We start from the raw sequence: 18740 nt of genomic DNA, 5'->3' as shown, positions 1-18740 counted from the left end.
AAGTGCTCTGAGAGTGACTGGGGTGATGAATGCACAAACATGTGATTATACCAAATACCATTGATTATACTCTTGGGATGGATTTATGTATCAATAAAACTGAAAAAAAAAGCTTAAAAAAAGAAAAATATGAATGTACAAAATAAATTAGAGAGATGGAAATGAAATAGCAACTATGTATGGCAGGGAAAGCTTAGAGAGATTGAGAGGTAAATATTAAGGGGTACAGCTTTTTGTTTGTCTGGGTTTTTTGTTTACTATTACTACTAATATTGGATTATTATTATTATTACTCTAATAATGATTGAATTGATGAATGCACAACTATGTAATTATATCAAATACCATTGATCCTACCCTTTGGACAGAATGTACACTTTATTAATATGTAGCAATCAAACTGATTTTAAAAAAAGGAATAAGGGAAGCAGATGTGGCTCAAGTGGTTGAGCTCCTGCCTTCTACATGGGAGGTCCTGGGTTTGGTTCCCGATACCTCCTGAAAAAAACAAAAATGAACAACAAACAAAACAAATGAGAAAAAAAAAAAAACACCTCAAGGATGCCGATGTGGCTCAGTGGTTACGCACTGGCTTCCCAAATACAAGGTTCTGGGTTTAATCCCTGGTCCCCAGACACTGTACCTCAAAAAAAATGAATGAATGAATGAATGAGGAATACAATTTGCAATACATTTTGAATATAATTAGCAAACTACATATACTGTGTGTATAAGTAGTCCTGCACCCAACAATTAGAAAAACACTTTCTTCCTAAGGTACACAAAAAATACTTAACAGATATTAATGATATGCTAGGCCAGAAATACCTCAAAAAAAAGTCAAAGCACTATTATCACACCGATAACTCTTTGTACTTTTGTGAAATTTAAAATTAAAAAATGAGTGGTTTTTAAAAATTATACATTTGGTTTTTTAAAGTACTTTTAAATAATTTGTGGGTTAAATGAGAAACTTGTAAAAAGTACAAGCACCACAAGCTGGAAGAAAATATTTCCAATGCACTACATGTGAAAACTTAAAGGATGCACCTAAAACAAAACTTAGAGAAAAATTTACAATTTCAACTGATTATATTAGTGAAAAAAGAAAATTAAACAGCTAACAAAAATAATACCATTTTTGGTAAACTAGAAAAGACAAACATCTTTAACATGTTAAGGGGACTCTATCAAATCCTGATGTAAAATCAGACTTACTGGTAAAACAATACAAGAATTTTCTTTAACTTGAGAAACAAGACAAGAATAGCCACAACCCTACTTTACTACTCAACACTGTATTGAAGGTTTTGGTAAGACAGAAAAATACATAAGCCTAAGGACTGAAAAGAAAAATACACAGATAAGACTGTCTTCATTTTTACAAAAACAAAAAACAAAAGAATCTACAGAAAACCTATTAGAATGAATAAAACAATCCATAAAAATCAATAGCAGTCATGTCTAAAAGAGCAAAAAGTTTAAAAATTTTAAAAAGTAACCTGCTCTTCCCCCTAAATTCCATTTGTAATAATAACATAAAGTATTTGAAAATAAATTTTAAAAATCTAACGCATCTTTGTGGACAAAATTATAAAAACATCTTTGTGGATATAAAAGTTAAACCAGGAACAGACTTTGGCCCAGTGGTTAGGGCGTCCGTCTACCATATGGGAGGTCCGCGGTTCAAACCCCGGGCCTCCTTGACCCGTGTGGAGCTGGCCATGCGCAGCGCTGATGCGCGCAAGAAGTGCCGTGCCACGCAGGGGTGTCCCCCGCGTGGGGGAGCCCCACGCGCAAGGAGTGTGCCCGTGAGGAGAGCCGCCCAGCGTGAAAAGAAAGAGCAGCCTGCCCAGGAATGGCGCCGCCCACACTTCCCGTGCCGCTGAGGACAACAGAAGCGGACAAAGAAACAAGACGCAGCAAATAGACACCAAGAACAGACAACCAGGGGAGGGGGGGAAATTAAATAAATAAATAAATCTTTAAAAAAAATAAATAAATAAAAGTTAAACCAAACAGATGGAAAGATGAATCATGTTCATGAACAGAAAGAAGGATCACAAAAATGGCAATTTTACTCAATTTATGTATTCAATACAATTTAAACTCTCAGTGGTGCTCTATAAAACTTAATATACAGCTCCTGAAATTTATAAGGAAGAACAATGAGATAAATTTCAAGTAGTAATCTGTGTTGAGAAGAAAAATACAAAAAGGGAAGAGGACTTTATTTTAAATAGATGGTTAAGGAAGGCCTGAGAAAGTGACAGGACCAGAAACTTGAATGAGGGAGGAAATAAGTGTTTCAGATGGAAAAATAAAATTATATTGACTATAGCTCTTATTGTGAAAAAAAAAAAAAACCAACAAAACAAATACCTGCTATATTAAAGAAAGTTCTAAATGTGAACAGCAAAATTTTACAACTCTTAGGACAAAAAAATAGACTATTTTTAAAACATCTAGGTAGCAAAAATGACTTAAAGAAGACACAAAAACCATACTATATAAGAAAATTCAGACATAACTGACTTCATGAAAATGAAAGTTGCTATCTAAGAAAGAAACTCCTAACTCAGGAGCATGAGGCACAAGCTGGGGAAAATATTTACAATGCACATAACTGACAAAAAATGTGCTCCAAAAAATAAAGAATTATTACATATAAGTAACAAAAAGACACACACACACATCCAATTAAAAAAACAAAAACAAAGGCAAAGGGTCATAGCCTACTCCCAAAGAAAGCATTAGGCTTTTATGTAGGTGAAATGGAAATAGTAAGATTAAAACTAAAGAGATGGGAAGCAGATGTGGCTCAACAACTGGGCTCCCATCTACCATATAGGAGGTCTAGGGTTTGATTCCCAGGGCCTCCTGGTGAAGGCAAGCTGGCCCACGCAGTGCTGGCCTGCGTGGAGTGATGGCCTGCGCAGGAGTGCTGCCTGGTGCAGGAGTGATGCCCCTACAAGAGTGCTGACCCACGTGAAGAGCTGGCGCAGCAAGATGACATAATAAAAAGAAACACAGAGGAAAGAATAAAAGACGCAGCAGATCAGGGAGCTGAGGTGGCCCAAGAGAATGGTCACCTCTCCCCCATTCTGCAAGGTCCCAGGATCGGTCCCTGGAGCTGCCTAATGAGAATACAAGCAGACACAGAAGAACACACAGCGAATGGAAAGCAGACATCTTCTTTAAAAAAAAAAAAAAAAAAAAAACCTCAAGAGGTGACTTGGCAACAAGAGCTATACAATGTTATTTCTAATATTTATTTTGATACATAAAATACCTTTCTCCCAAGTTAGTTTTGCACAAGAATTATTAATTAAAAATATTTATTCAATTACTTGGTTAGGTCTTTTCTGGCTGATAACAGTTTGAAAACTATATGCATGGGAGATTGGATGTGACTCAAACAGTTGAGCACCTGCTTCCCAAATGGAAGGACCGTGGTTCAGTCCCTCGTGTCTCCTAAAAACAAAAACAAACAACAAACAAACGAAAAAAACCAACTGAGGGCAACTGATGTGGCTCAGTGGTTGAGCACTGGCTTCCCACATATGAGGTCCCAGGTTCAATCTCCAGCCCTGGTACCTCAAAAAAACCAAAACACTATATGCATGGTAGCATGCTATAGAAAGAGCATCAATTCTCTTGGCACTAAAATCTGGGAAGGAAGGAAGGAAGAGGAAAAACTTTCCATATTTTGAGATGTTCTGGCTCACTTCAGTTTTACTTGAACTTTGCCAAGTATGAGTATCCAATCTCTTACCTAAATAAAATAAAGACACTGCCCTAGTGCTGCTGTGGTCACTTAAAATAAATCAATAATGATCACAAATAAGAATAAAGCCTCCCATAGAAAGGGGATTTTTTAACTCAAAGGGAACACAATTTTAATGCATACCCTATTAGAGAGCTCCCTCTGCTGGCCTGATGACCTAACACCAAGGTGAACTTGTGTTGTCTCAGGGATGCATGCTTCAGTTCCTGAGGGCAAACAAGTTTCTTCAAGAGCCCTGGTCAAACACACACACACACAAACAAAACAAAACAAAACAAAACAAAACAAAACAAAACAAAAAACAACCACCACAAAAAAGACACATACCTAGATAAACAGAAGAAGCCTTCCAAAAATTACCACACTAATATTTTATCCCAACAGGAGATTTCAAAGTAGTGTGGGCCACAGTTGACTGCTATGGTTTTTTTACAGGTGTTCTTGAGGTCTCTTATAAAGCAATCAAGTCTTACCTCCACTCTAAATCCCCTCTCTCCAACTGCAATCTGAGTGTGTATAGTACCATAGATATACACAACCAAAACAACATAACAATATCATTAGCCTATCATCAGAGGGAGGCTCCCTTTGAAAAACATCTGCCCTTTCCTTCTGGAAGTCCTGGGGACATGTGTAGAGTATCTAGTTATTCAAACCACCAAGGAGAGATATGTTACCTCAGGCAGAAACTCACCAATATATGACTGGGAACATAGGCCTTAGTCTTGGGAGCCTTAGTCCTCCAATAGCTGAATTAAGAGGCACTGCAGGGCAGCAGTATTATATCATAGTTAAGAGTATGAGCTTTGACATCAGACATTATCTGAGTTTCAATCTTGGCACTTCTATTTCTCACTGTGGAATCATGAGCAAGCTGCTTAATCTCTCTGCAATTCAGTTTCTGCTGCTGTAAAATGGGTGGTGACTATATCTACGATTCAATAGCATGGTTGTAAGGATTAAAACATGTGAAACGCTTTCCAAGGACTAAGCACAGTGCCTGGTATATATTAAGTGCCTGACTGTTAATGATTATTATTTACAGTTGTGATATAATATATACCCTCCTGAGAATAAATAATTTTTATATAGCAATTGCTTCTTTTTAAAAAATATATCCCTTGAATCTCATCAAAAGCCAGTACCACCAGTCTTACCATTAATTTTGAAGAGCTTTGTATCATGTATCTGATGCCCATGAACGTAAGAGTAAGCTAAAAAAAAACAAATCAGGAGTTCAGTGGAATGAAAAGAGCAGAGACTCTGGAATGCTTTTGATTCCCAGCTCCAGAACTTACTAGTCATGTGACCATGAGTCAGTAACAATCTCTCTGAACTTGTTCCCTTATAGAGAAAACGCAAAAACATCACTTGTATAAAACAGGTTAAGATGACCAAATGAGATGAAAGGCTAGAGGCTTCCTCTCCTGCTCCAAACACAGAGAGATTCAAGGCTTTTTAAAAAGCAATAAGAAATAAGATGGGTAGAGTTGAAAATTGCTGAAGCTGGGTGTCTGGTCCATAGAGATCCATGATATTTTCTCTATAATTATGTATATGCTTTAATTTTTCGTAATGAAAAATTTAGTGACAAATCTGTCAAACGTGAGATGCAAAAACTGGATTACAAAACCTGCAGCAGGAGGTTTGTAAACTTTATTTAATGTCATTGAGCCTGTGACTATTGAGGTTTTTAAATGGTTCTCCTCGTGACTATAATAAAAGATGCATGGTTCTCATTAGACAAGCTAAAACTAACCAAGCTCAGAAATTGAAATAAACAAACAAGCCATAGAATTAATTAGCACTTGAAATATGAAAACTCCATTTTGGGGAGCCGATGTAGTTCAAGTGGTTGAGTGCCTGCTCCCCATGTACAAGGTCCCAGGTTTGATCCCTGGTACCTCCTAAAAACAAGCAAATGAAAAAAAAAACCAACTCTCATTGGGGAGCAGATGTAGCTCAGTGGTTAAGTGCCTGCTTCCCATGTACAAGGTCCTGGGTTCAATGCCCAGTATCTCCAAAAAGAAAAAACATGTTAATGGGTCAGCCTAGTTATAGTACATGGTGATTATAATTATCTGCATAGTCAAAGTCCTTAAAACATGGAAGATATAGAGGTAATAAAGGAACTAGAGATCAGCAACTAACTACTACAAAAAAAACCTTCCTGAAAAATCACACTGGCTACTTAAAAGAAAAAACTAAATTTAGTATATTACATTCACTTGACTATTTAACAACATAAAATATGTAGGGTACTCTAACCTTGAGTTGAGAGGATGAAACATAACCTACAAGCACTGAATGAGGTAAGAATTTTAAAAGCCTAGCATAGGATCAGATTGCAGGTCTAGCATAAGCCCCAGTCTCACCTCCGGCAGGGAGGAAGCTAGAAGGACAGGCCCCAGCCTCTCTGGGAAAATACAGGCCACACTGAGGAGGCCTGTGATCATCCCCGGGAGCTATTTTGTGGCTGGTTTGGAAGCTCCATTTCCTAAAAACAGGAGAGGGAGAGACAGTTGGCCACTAACTTCAGCTACTGATCAGTAAATTCGGCTAGCTAAAGTAAAACCCTAAGAACAGCTGAAGTTTGAACCTGTCTAAGTTGGAAAGAGGCCAGTACCTGCCATTTTGACTCCACCCCCAACATGAGGGGAAGCCAGGCTGACTGAAAATCAGTGACAGTAGAGACCTGTTTCTTTCACCCAGATCAGACTGTAACCCTAGCCTACACTTTAGTCCCACCTGTAGCAGGGAAGAAGCTGGTGAGCCCTACACCTGGGTAACTGCAGGAACATTTGGTTGGCATAGACTGAATAGTTGAAAGTCTACCAGGGCAAGTGTGGTCATTTTGGACCCACATGGCACAGATTGCTGCCCATACCTACAGCTCCATCCACACTCCAGGTAAGGGAGAACAGGGCTTGAAGCTTCGTCAGTCTCTCTGGGCAACTACAGTCTAGGCCTGTACACCTTGGATTATTCCACACAGCTGTGGCTCTGTCCCTACTTCCAGCAAAGAAGAAATTGGGAGACGTTTCATTGGTCCCTGGGGCAATGAGGACAGCTTGAGCCTCCACAGCTTACAGCACCAATTACATCCTCGGCTCCTACTACGCAACCAGCAATAGCGAAAGAGCAAGAAAGCTCTAAATTAAAGAGAGAAACTCCACCCAGAATAAATACATCTAGTAAGCCAGATGCCAAGACACCAACAAAAAATTACAATCCACACCAACAAACAGGAAGATATGACCCTGTTAAAGGAACAACAAAAGCCTCCAGGTGACATAAAGAAGTTGAGACAATTTAGCATAGATGTTCTTAATAAATTCAATGAGATGGCTAAAGAGATTAAGGATATTAAGAAGGCATTGGATAAGCACAAAGAAGAATCTGAAAGTATAAAGAGAAAAATAGCAGATCTTATGGGAATGAAATGTGCAATAAATAAATTTAAAAATACACTGGAATCATATAATAGCAGCTTTGAGAAAGCAGAAGAAAGGATTGGTGAGCTTGAAGAGATGGCCTCTGAAAGTGAACATACAAAAGAACAGATAAAGAAAAAAATGGAAAAAAAATTAGTTATTTATTTTTTATCTTTTTAATTATCTTTTTTTAAAGTTAATAGATTACACAAAAGAATGGAAAAAATTGAACAAGGTCTCAGGGAACGAAACGAAAGCAAGAGTCATGCAAAAATACATGTCATGGGTGTCCCAGAAGGACAAGAGAAGGAAAAGGGGCAGAAGGAATATTTGAAGAAATTATGGTAGAAAATTTTCCAATCCTATTGAAGGACATTGATATTCATGTCTAAGAAGTACAACATACTCCCCTCTGAATAAATCTGAACAGACCAACTCTAAGACACATACTAATCAGAATGCCAAATGCCAAGGACAAAAAGAATTCTGAGAGCAGCAAAAGAAAAGCAATGCATAACATACAAGGGACACCCAGTAAGATTAAGTGCTGATTTCTCACCAGAAACCAAGGAGGCAAGAAGACAGTGGTATGATATATTTAAGATATTGCAAGAAAAAAATTTCCAGTAAGAATCTTACATCCAGCAAGATTGTCTTTCAAAAATGAAGGCAAGTTTAGAATATTCACAGATAAATAGAAACTGAGAGAGTTTGTAACCAAGGGACCAGCTTTGCAGGAAATACTAAAGGGTGTGCTACAGTCTGAAAAGAAAAGATAGGAGAGAGGGGCTCGGAAGAGAGTCTAGAAATCAAGATTATTTCAGTAAAAGTAACTAAAAGTGTGTCAAAAGTGTGGTGAGGGAAGCAGATTTGGCCCAACGGATAGGGCGTCCACCTAGCACATGGGAGGTCCAAGGTTCAAACCCAGGGCCTCCTAATCTGTGTGATGAGCTGGCCCACGCGCAGTGCTGATGCACGCAAGGAGTGCCGTGCCACGCAGGGGTGTCCCCCGTGTAGAGAAGCCCCACACACAAGGAGTGCACCCCATAGGAGAGCCGCCCAGTGCGAAAAAAGTACAACCTGCTCAAGAATGGCACCGCACACACAGAGAGCTGAAGCAGTAAGATGACACAACAAAATGAGACAGATTCCAGGTGCCACTGACACGAATACAAGCAGACACAGAAGATGACACAGCAAATGGACACAGTAGACAACCTGTGGGGGGGGGGGGGAAGAGAAATAAATAAAAAATAAATCTTTAAAAACAAACAAACAAAAAGTGTGGTAAAAATAAAATATGAAAGATAAAACTCAAATATTTTGGAATAAACTTAATAAACAACATAAAGCACTTGTATTCAGAAAACTATAATTCATTGTTAAAAGAAATCAAAAAAGGCATAAATAATTGGAAGAACATTCCATGCTCATGGATTGGAAGACTAAATATCATTAAGATGTCAATTCTACTCAAACTGATATACGGATTCAATGTAATCCCGATAAAAATTCCACCAACAATTTTTAAATAAATGGAAAACATGATTATCAAATTTATCTGGAAGGGTAAAGTGTCCTGAATTGCCAGAAACATCTTAAAAAGGAAAAGTGAAGTTGGAGGACTCTCACTTCCAGACTTTAAATAATATTATCTAGCTACAGTGGTAAAAACAGCATGGTACTGGCATAAAGACAGATACATAGATCAATGGAACCAAACTGATGGTTCAGAAACAGACCGTCACATCTATGGTGAAGTGATTTTTGACAAGCCTGTCAAACCCACCCAGCTTGGGCAGAACAGTCCATTCCATAAACAGTGCTGAGAGAACTGAATATCCATAGACAAAAGAAGGAAAAAGGAACCCTATCTCATACCTTATACAAAAATTAACTCAAAATGGATCAAAAACCTAAATATAAAAGCAAGAATCATAAAGCTTTTAAGAGAAGGTAAGAGGAGGACTGAGATGGACTACTAATGTTTAATGTGTGCAGAAGTTTTAATTAACTTTACTGTAAAAGTGTGGAAATTAGTATAGAGTTGATGGTAACACTCTATTATAGAGTGTTACAACTGGTTTATAAATATGAATATGGCTGAAAAGGGTAGTCTAGGGATGTAAATGCCAATTGAAAAAAAGCTAGAGAATAATCTAGGGACTGACTAACACAGTAAACCCAGAGGTGAATGAGAATTGTGGTCAATGATATAGATGCAAGACTGTCCTTTGTGAGCAAGAGCAGATGTACGTCTCTATTGCAGGGTGGTGTGAATATGGAGAAGCATGGGAAAAAAACAACTGGCGTCACCTAAGGACTGTGGTTAACAATAATAATGTAATACTCATGCATCTGTGCCAAAGATGAACTGTGTTAATAATGGGGGAGTATGGAAAAAGAGTGCCAAATGTATGCTATGGACCTGGTAATAGTCTAATTATATTATCTCATAATCTGTAACAAATGTTCTACCACAGTGTAGTGTGTTGATAGAGGGGTATTGTATGGGAATTCTGCCTGTGTGCATGATTGTTTTGTAAGTTTACAACTTCTGCCATAAAAATATATTTTAAAAATAATAATAGGGTGGGGATTGGGGAAAAATACACCAAATATAAGGACTATACTTAGTAGTGAGATTTTGATAATATTCTTTCATAATTTGTAACAAATGTCTCACAACAATGCAAGATGTTGGTGGTGGGTTGATGTATGGGACCCCTGTATGATATTACGCATGTTTGCTTTGTAAGTACACATTTGTTACTATATACCTATTGTTTACGTATGTTCATGTATAAATGACATAGTAATAATAACAGGCTGGGTTGGGGGAAAAATACACCAAATGTAAGATACTTTGGTTTGTACTAATATTTTGAGGATGCTCTTTAATCATTAGTTAAAAATGTTTCACAACAATGCAAGGTATTTGTGTTATGGTAGGTAAGGTATGAGAGTCCTGTATGAGGTTATATATGTTTTATAAGTACACAACTATTACTATACACTTATTGTTCATGTATGTTTATGTATGAGTGATATACTTCAATAAATTTTTAAAAAGGAAAAAAAATAAAATTAAAGTATTTTATTTTATACTAAAAAAAAAAAAAGCCTAGCATAGGTCCTGACACTGTTTATATAAACACTTTGTAAATATCCATTTTTAAGGCTTTAACAAAAAGGGAAAGGGGAAAGAAGGGGGCAAAACTAGGATTCCTACGGCATTGCTGAGTTCAAGGTTTTTATTTACAGGAAGTACCTATGACATCAGCAGTATATTTGAGGGATTTTTTTTTTCTCTGACAGTAACTCTAGAAAAATGTTAAATAAGTAAAATTTAAAATACCTATAATATACTACCACCAGTGATAATTAACTTGAATGCAGACTGTGACAAATGAACCTGTTACAAATGAATAACGTAAGTATAGTGGGGGAGGTAGGGCAGAAAGAAGCTGACCCAAGGAACTTTGGAAAACAATGTTTTAACAGGATACTGACAGTTAAAGAGAAAAAAACCTGCCCACCAATACTACTTTAGCTGGTAAATTTGTTTCTCACAAGGATATGGGTTAGCAATTCTGAAAATACTTTATATACATTCTAGGGTTGAAAAGTCACTAAATACAGTATAGATAATGAGAGTCAGACTCCTCGCTGTCGGGGGAGAGAAGTTACAAAGAAAGAAAGGGGAAAGGCTAGAATCAACCCAGTGATATTAGAGTGGAAGGTATCATAACGGACTCACAGTTATATATATATATAAAAAACTATATATATTTATACCTATACACAAACATATACACGTACATAAAGATGGAGAGATACAAAAATATATATATATGTATGTACATGTGGATTTCTATATATATATAACCTAGCTCTTTCCACTAAGAGCCTAGAAACAATGATCTTGGTTTCTTCATTTCTAAATACCATTCCTCAATAAAAAGAAGTGCAGCTTCTTGGAGACATGAGTGATTCCAGAATTGGGGCAGGGAAAATACAAGATAAACTTGGCAACTTGTGGTGCCAGGTAACAAGAAAATGTTCCAACAAAATGATGACACCATCTGAAAGAGCACAGGAGCACACCTGAAAACAGTACCAATAACCAAAGCTGGGACAACTTGAGAAACAAAATAATGACAGCATTGGGTTATAACCCAAAGAATAAAATAAATACCCTTGAGTCCATACTCACAAAACATAACTGAAAAAATAAATAAGTGGGTGAGAAGGTACAATTCTTCCTCACAGAAAAATTCCAGCTAGTTAAAGTAAAAGGAATGAGAAGTAGTAATTGTTATAGGCAAGACCCACCCACGGATGCTAAATTAGTGGGCAAACATCTGAGGAAAAGCAAGATATATGCATAGTCTCAAAGTATCACTTCCAAAATACTTATTAACTAAAAAGGGAACAATTGTCACTTTCAGTAGAGAAACCTGGAGACATCATTTTAAGCCAAGTGGTCAAGGCTGACATCACCAGTAATCACTAGTAGTAACACATACTACATCATAAACGCCCTGATGCAATTCCCTAGGAAGAGCACATCACATCTGTGGTATTCTTCCCAATAATACATAACACCTCAATCTAATCACAAAAAAATATGAGGCAAACCCAAACTGAGGGGCATTCTACAAAAGAACTGCCCACTCTTCTCAAAAGAGTCAAGGTCATAAAAGACAAGGAGGGAAGTGGCTGTGGCTCAATCAGTTGGGCTCCTGTCTACCATATGGGAGGCCCTGGGTTCGCATCCCGGGGCTTCCTTGTAAAGGCAAGCTCACCGACACGCTGTGGAGCACCGCCTGGCCCTCAGGCGCCCTGGAGAATGAACTCAGCAAGGTGACACAACAAAACAGGGAGACAAGCAAAAAGAAAAAACCACAGAAGAAAGCGCCGCAAATGGACACTGAGAGCAGACAGCAAGCAAGCCACAAGGGGGAAGGGGAAATAAAAATAAATAAATACAGACACAGAAGAATGTACAGTGAATGGACACAGAAAGCAGACAACATGCAAAAAGCCCCAAGGGGGGAGGGATATAAAAAAAAAAGACAAGGAAAAACTGAGAAACCTTCACAATGTGAAGGATACTAAGTAGAGATGACAACTACATACAATGTGGGATCCTGCACAGAATCTGGAATAGGGGAAAAAATAGATATTAGTAGAAAAACTGGTAAAAATCCAAATAAAATCTATTGTTCAGTTAATAATATTTATATCAATGCTAATTTTTTTCTTCTTGGTAACTACACTATGGTCATGTAAGACCTTAACAGAATGGGGAGCTGAAATTTTAGGCTTTGGAGGCCATAATAGAACTTTGTACTATTTTGCAATTCTATCAGTCTAAAATTATCTCAAAACAAAAAACTAAAAATGTACCTATTACCAGTGATAACCATTTTTAATATTTTGATTCATTTTCTTCTAGCCTTTTTTCAGTCTTTTTCTATGTGTATATTAACAAATATTTATCTTTTTATATCTACAAAACTGTAGTCATAATTTTGATTCTTTTTTTCACATATTATTTCTACAATTCACTAAATATTCCGCAAAAACATCATTTTTAATGTTTTTGTATGGTATGATTTTCCATTCTGCGTATGTACCATAATTTATTTAACCAATCACTAACCAATGAACATTTAAATTAATCTGGATTTGTTTTTTACAATTATAAGTAACATTTGGGAAAATTCTTGAATATAATTTGTCTCTATCTTCAATTATTTTCTTGGACTAGATTTGTAGAAATAAAATTTACTGGATCAAAGGTCTGATTACATGCAGAATACATACTGCATTCCAGTAAGGTTATACCAATTTTCAATTCTAATTCTGTATCCTAACTAGTGAGTTCCTTCGGGGCAAGGACTGTCTCTTTGTTCCCTGCTGTATCAGAAGCACCTAGCAAAGTACCTGGGATTGAAATTGATTAAATGAATTTATCAGTTACAAAGTAGAGGGTCTAGAGCAGGGAGCAGTTAGCTAACTCTCTATAGAGGGCCAGACAGTAAAAATTTTGGACTTTGAGGACCAGAAACTACTCAACTCTGCCTGTAACACAAAAAATAGCCATAGACAATACACACTGTAACAGTTTGATATTACTGATGAATTCCAAAAAGAAATATTGGACTATGTTTGTAAGCTATCTTTTCCTCTGGGTGTATTAGATTATACTGGATTCAGAGGTTAGCTTGATTAAGTAATTATGTAAACCTCTTGTGCCAGTAGGGCATTGAGTCCCCACCTTTTGGTGGGTGGGGACTCACAGATAAAAGGCATGGAAAAAGACAGAGTTGGGGGTTCTTAATGTTGGAGTTTTGATGTTGGAGTTTGATGCTGAAGCTGGAACCCCAGGGAGAGAGACAGAGCTGTTCATCTGATACTACAGCTGATCTTGTGGAAAGATGCAAAGCCTAGGGAGCCTCATAGTCTACAGCTGACCCTATGGAGAAAACAGAGGTGCTGAGCCCAGAGGAACCCAGGAAGCCTGAACCCTCACATACGTCGGCAGCCATCTTGCTCCAACACGTGAAAATAGATTTTGGTGAGAGAAGTAACTTATGCTTTATGGCGTGGTATCCGTAAGCTCCTACTCCAAATAAATACCCTTTATAAAAGCCAACCAATTTCTAGTATTTTGTGTCAGCACCCCTTTGGTTAACTAATACACATACCGAACAGGCATGGATGGCTATGTACCAACAACACTTAATTTCCAAAAACAAATGGCAGGCCAAATTTGACTCATTGACTATCACTTGCCAATCTTCTGGTCTAGAGGAAAAACCTCTAAATATGAAAAAAAGAAGAAAAAAAAACAAAGATGAAAAAGATCCTTGAGACCTAGTACTTTAAACCTATGCAAAGTTAAGCTAAATTGTATTTATACAACTCAATTATTATAATTTTGTATTCCCAAATTGCTTTTCTCTACAAGATGGTCTGTAATGCACAAAGTAAGGGCAGGGAAAACAGCTGAAGAGTAGAAAAGAGCATGGCATTCTTAAATGGAAATTGAGCAGCACAGGGCCTTAAGGATCAGCAGGATAAGAATAGAAGCAGAGATGGGTTTCAACTAGAAGAGACTTGATAGGACTTTTAAACTTGGACAGTCATCTTTAAAGGATTGACTTAGTGTTGGTATAGCTGGGTTAAACACATGAAGTGTCATGAAAATGGCCTGAAAATATATACTGTAAATAGCTCAGAATTTTATTACAATTTAAAATGAATCAATCATCAAAATAATGTATGTGAGAATGTTGTATTTTTATGACTTTTCTGTAAACCAACAACTTCTCTAATCAAAAAATTAAATTTTAAAAATTAAAAAAGAAGGGAAGCAGCTGTGGCTCAATCAGATGAGCTCCCGTCTACCATATGGGAGGCCCTCGGTTCACATGCCAGGACCTCCTTGTGAAGGCAGGTTTCCCCGCACACTGCGGAACGCCGCCTGGCCCACAAGTGCTGCAGCATGCTGCCTGGCCCACAGATGCTGAGGAGAGCTGACTCAGTAAGGTGACACAATAAAAAGAAGGAAGACAAGCAAGAACACAGAAGTGCGTGCAGTGAATGGACATAGAGAGCAGACAGCAAGCAAGCCACAAGGGAGGAGGGGAAATATAAATAAATAAATACAGACACAGGGAATGCACAGGGAATGGACACAGAGAGCAGACAGCATGCAAAAGCCGCAAGGGGGGGGGGGTATAAACAATTAAAAAAGAAAATGTATGTGAAAAAGGGGGAAATGATAGCATTCAATGAGAGAATGGCTGCCCAAATTAAAAGCTCGAAGTAAATTCTTTCTCATTGCTGATCTCTTCTTACTCCTGATTCCACATGCCACTTCCCCATTCCCAGCACACCACCTTTCCTCCCCCATCTCTGCTACCATACTCCAATGTTTTTACTCCTTTGGTGGAAGCATGAGAAGGGGGGATTCAAGGCTGAGCCTGCATGAACCATGAAAATCCATATTCTTGATGTGTGTATTACTTGTATGAAGTTAGTGTTTTTAATCATACTTACTTTTCATAGTCCCTTCCTCTTCCTCATCCTCTGCATTGATCACCATGGTGCCCAGCTGTGATGGCAACGTGTCATCATGCTCAATCATAGTATTGGCTCCATCACTCATGGTGCTGGCAACTCGAACAGTGCCCATATCATCACCCACTGCCCGAACCATCGTTCCAGAATCCATTTCATCTTCCTCCTGTAAAAGGAGTGAATCTCAAATTAAGGACAATTTGATCAAAATGCTTTGAATTCTCTGAGTTCTTATCACTTATCTTGTTGCAAATATTTATGGATTTGACACTTACTCAGTTTCTAAACTCAGCTCAAAGAACTGAGAGCTCTCCTATTTTATCCAAAGAAGATCATAAATTCACCCATGTGAGAGTAAGATATCTATCCCCAGGACTTTTTCCACCTCCCCTTCTTCTCTCCTTCATCACAAAGTGTTGCAATAGAAATCTAAGAAACTGAGGTGAGCCCCCATGGAATCTCAGGGTTATGAGGTAGCTACATGTTTAGTATGAATTCTAGATGTCCCCAAGGGTACAGAGGAACCAAGTGATGGACCCGAGCATTTTCTCTTCTGAATAACAAGTCAGACTGAATATAAGCTATCAGGGCAAGAGAGTGAAATTTTAAAGTGCCTCAGTAAGCACTAGAAGAAAAGAAGTCACAGACACAACATGAACTCAACCATCTCCAGGTCCAAGCTGATCCAACATCTTTTATTCATCTTACTGGCTGGGCAATCATGAAATAACAAGCATTAATGCTTGAGACCCATAGCAATGCCCACCACTCACTGAATTTTCTTCCTCATCCTGGTCCACCTCCCTCTGCTGGGCTTCCTGACGTTTCAGCTTCACATCCATTGCTTCATTAATTAAGTCCCGCAGTATGGACACTCCTTTGGCACTCTTGACAAATGGGTGCTTAAAGAAGAAAGTGAGTAACATTGGAGGCAGTTTATGAGACACCAGTGCTAAAACAATGTCTGACACACAGTAGGTACTTGAAAATATCCGTTGAACTTCGATAGTCTATAAGATTAGACTTCTTCTTTCTCTTATCACATATAATAAATAAGTCTGGTCTGTTATTACTTAACACCAGTTTTTATTCTAGTGTCCATTAGATCTTTCTAGTGTCCTCTGATCTTTCATTTTCCTATATTTCTTGAGTAGAATGCTTTCTGATCTTCATATTGCTCTTAAATCTAAACTTGATCCCAGTGGTAACTACTTCGTTATACATTAAAGTTTAGTCATGCTGGAGATATGTTTCTAAATTGAGATATGTATCATTTTATTATAAATTATTTTCTTTATATTTTTCTATTATATTACAGAACATTATACCATTGTTTTTTTAAAATTATGAACATAAATCAGGCTTTCTTGGTTTTGCTCTTTTTTATAAAAGGTAGCAGAGATTGAATCCAGGACTTCATACATGGGAAGCAGGCACTCAACCACTGAGCTACATCCACTCCCCATTGACAGTATTTCTTCGTTTGTTTTCAGGAGGTACTGGGGATTGAACCTGGGACCTCATACATGGGAAGCAGGCGTTCAACCACTTAAGCTAAATCCACTCTCCTAAATCGGTTTTATTATCTAGGAGCTTTATACCAGAAAAGTAATCAAAGTGTTGAAAACTAAACATTTGTTATAAAAAACAAACACTAAGTCTGCTATGATTGAAAACCATTGGCCTAACCCAATAATAATAGCAGTATTTGTCAAGCCTATACCTACTACCTATAATAGATGTTAAGCATTGTTCAAAGTTGCACATATTATATCACTTAATTTTCTACACATACAAGGCAGGTACTTTATCCCCATTTTACAGATAAGAAAACAAGGCACAGAGAGGGTAAGTTACTTGCCCAAGGTTCACAAAAGCTAGTAAACAAGAAGCCAAGATTCAAACCTGGGCAGTCTCCAAGCTCCTAACCACTAAGCACATTGTCTGTCAAATCCCACCATCTTTTGAGGCCCAGGCATAGCAGCCTGTAAATGAAATGGAGAGGCAGCACCTCAGGGTGCTTCATACCTGTAGGAGTTGGGTGGCTGTGGCTCTTTGCTCAGGGCTCTTCACAAGACACTGCTTCACAAAATCCGTAAAGTTATCTGACCATACTTCCGGCTTTCGGAATGTGGGAGGAGGGTTTGTAGGAATCATGAAGATTGCCTGATTTAAAAAAAAAAAAAAAAAAAGTCATAAACAAAAATGATACTCCAGTAAAAATCTGACTACAACTACATTGGGAGCTTTGTAAAATTATTTTTCTCTTATCCACTGATAAGGCCATCTGAATTCCAATAAAATTCTAAGTATCTCCAAGTAGGAAGTATGATAATTAGAGAATCTATTATCTACCTATGTCTCTCTCTCTCTCTCACTATAAAAAAAGCATCCTTTTAGCAGTATATTAATACCACGTTTTCCATATTCTTTTGCTTCCTGTTGGTGATTTTGCTGTTTAAAACAGCCTTCAAGGGAAGCAGACTTGGCCCAATAGATAGGGCATCCACCTACCACATGGGAGGTCTGCAGTTCAAACCCCAGGCCTCCCTGACCCGTGTGGAGGTGGCCCGTGCGCAGTACTGAAGCACGCAAGGAGTGCCATGCCATGCAGGGGTGTCCCCCGCATAGGGGAGCCCCACGTGCAAGGAGTGCGCCCTGTAAGGAGAGCCACCCAGTGCAAAAGAAAGTGCAGCCTGCCCAAGAATGGCACCACACAAATGGAGAGCTGACACAACAAGATGACACAACAAAAAGAAACACAGATTTCAGTGCCGCTGATAAGGATAGAAGCGGTCACAGAACACACAGCGAATGGATACAGAGAGCAGACAACGGGGAGGAGAGAAATAAATGAAAAATAAATAAATCTTAAAAGAAAAAAGAAATTATTAAAAATAAAATAAAATAAAATGACCCTCAAGTGTAACACTGAAGTGCTGTCTAGTATTCCTAAGCACAAGAAGGCTGTGATGAGTCTTACAGAGAAAATACATGTGTTATGTAAGTTTTGTTCAGGCCTGAATTATACAGCTGTGGGCTGTGACTTCAACGTTAATGAATCAACAATGTGTATTAAACGAGGTGTCTTTAAACAGAAACACACATTAAACTAGGTTATGTATACTGATCAGGGCAGTGAGTAATCACCCAGAGCTATCTAAAGCACCTGTTTGGGGCTTCAGGAGACCAGAAGAGCATCCTGCAACATCCTTGAAAGAATGGAAGGAGGAGACGACCCATCTGCAGAGAAGAGTCATAAGTAGAGCATTCCATGCTGCAGAGGTGGGTGCCCATCCTCCACTGGAGGCACAAGACACCTCAGGAGCTATTCTGCGACTAGAATTGGAAGCTCCACTTCCCAAAAACAGGGGAGGAAGAGATTGTTGGGCACGAACTTCAGCTAAAACCACAGTGCTAGTAGG

General features: G+C 38.1%; 1 protein-coding gene across 1 annotated transcript in view; it reads right to left on the bottom strand.

Moving 5' to 3' along the window:
* The window catches only part of STK4 (serine/threonine kinase 4), a 109233-nt gene that overhangs the window by 54534 nt on the left and 35959 nt on the right, over positions 1-18740 (bottom strand). Inside the window, exons 7-9 of the mRNA XM_004469831.3 lie at positions 17344-17481; positions 16089-16217; positions 15295-15481 (exon numbers count right to left, since the gene is read on the bottom strand). Of these exons, the coding sequence (XP_004469888.1) occupies positions 15295-15481; positions 16089-16217; positions 17344-17481 (454 nt within the window). The remainder of the gene's footprint in view (positions 1-15294; positions 15482-16088; positions 16218-17343; positions 17482-18740) is intronic.

Source organism: Dasypus novemcinctus, chromosome 24 (assembly GCF_030445035.2).
Source record: "Dasypus novemcinctus isolate mDasNov1 chromosome 24, mDasNov1.1.hap2, whole genome shotgun sequence".
NCBI classification, from domain to species: Eukaryota; Metazoa; Chordata; class Mammalia; order Cingulata; family Dasypodidae; genus Dasypus; species Dasypus novemcinctus.
Note: the sequence above shows the minus strand (reverse complement) of the source record. Positions and strands in the feature narration are given on the sequence as shown.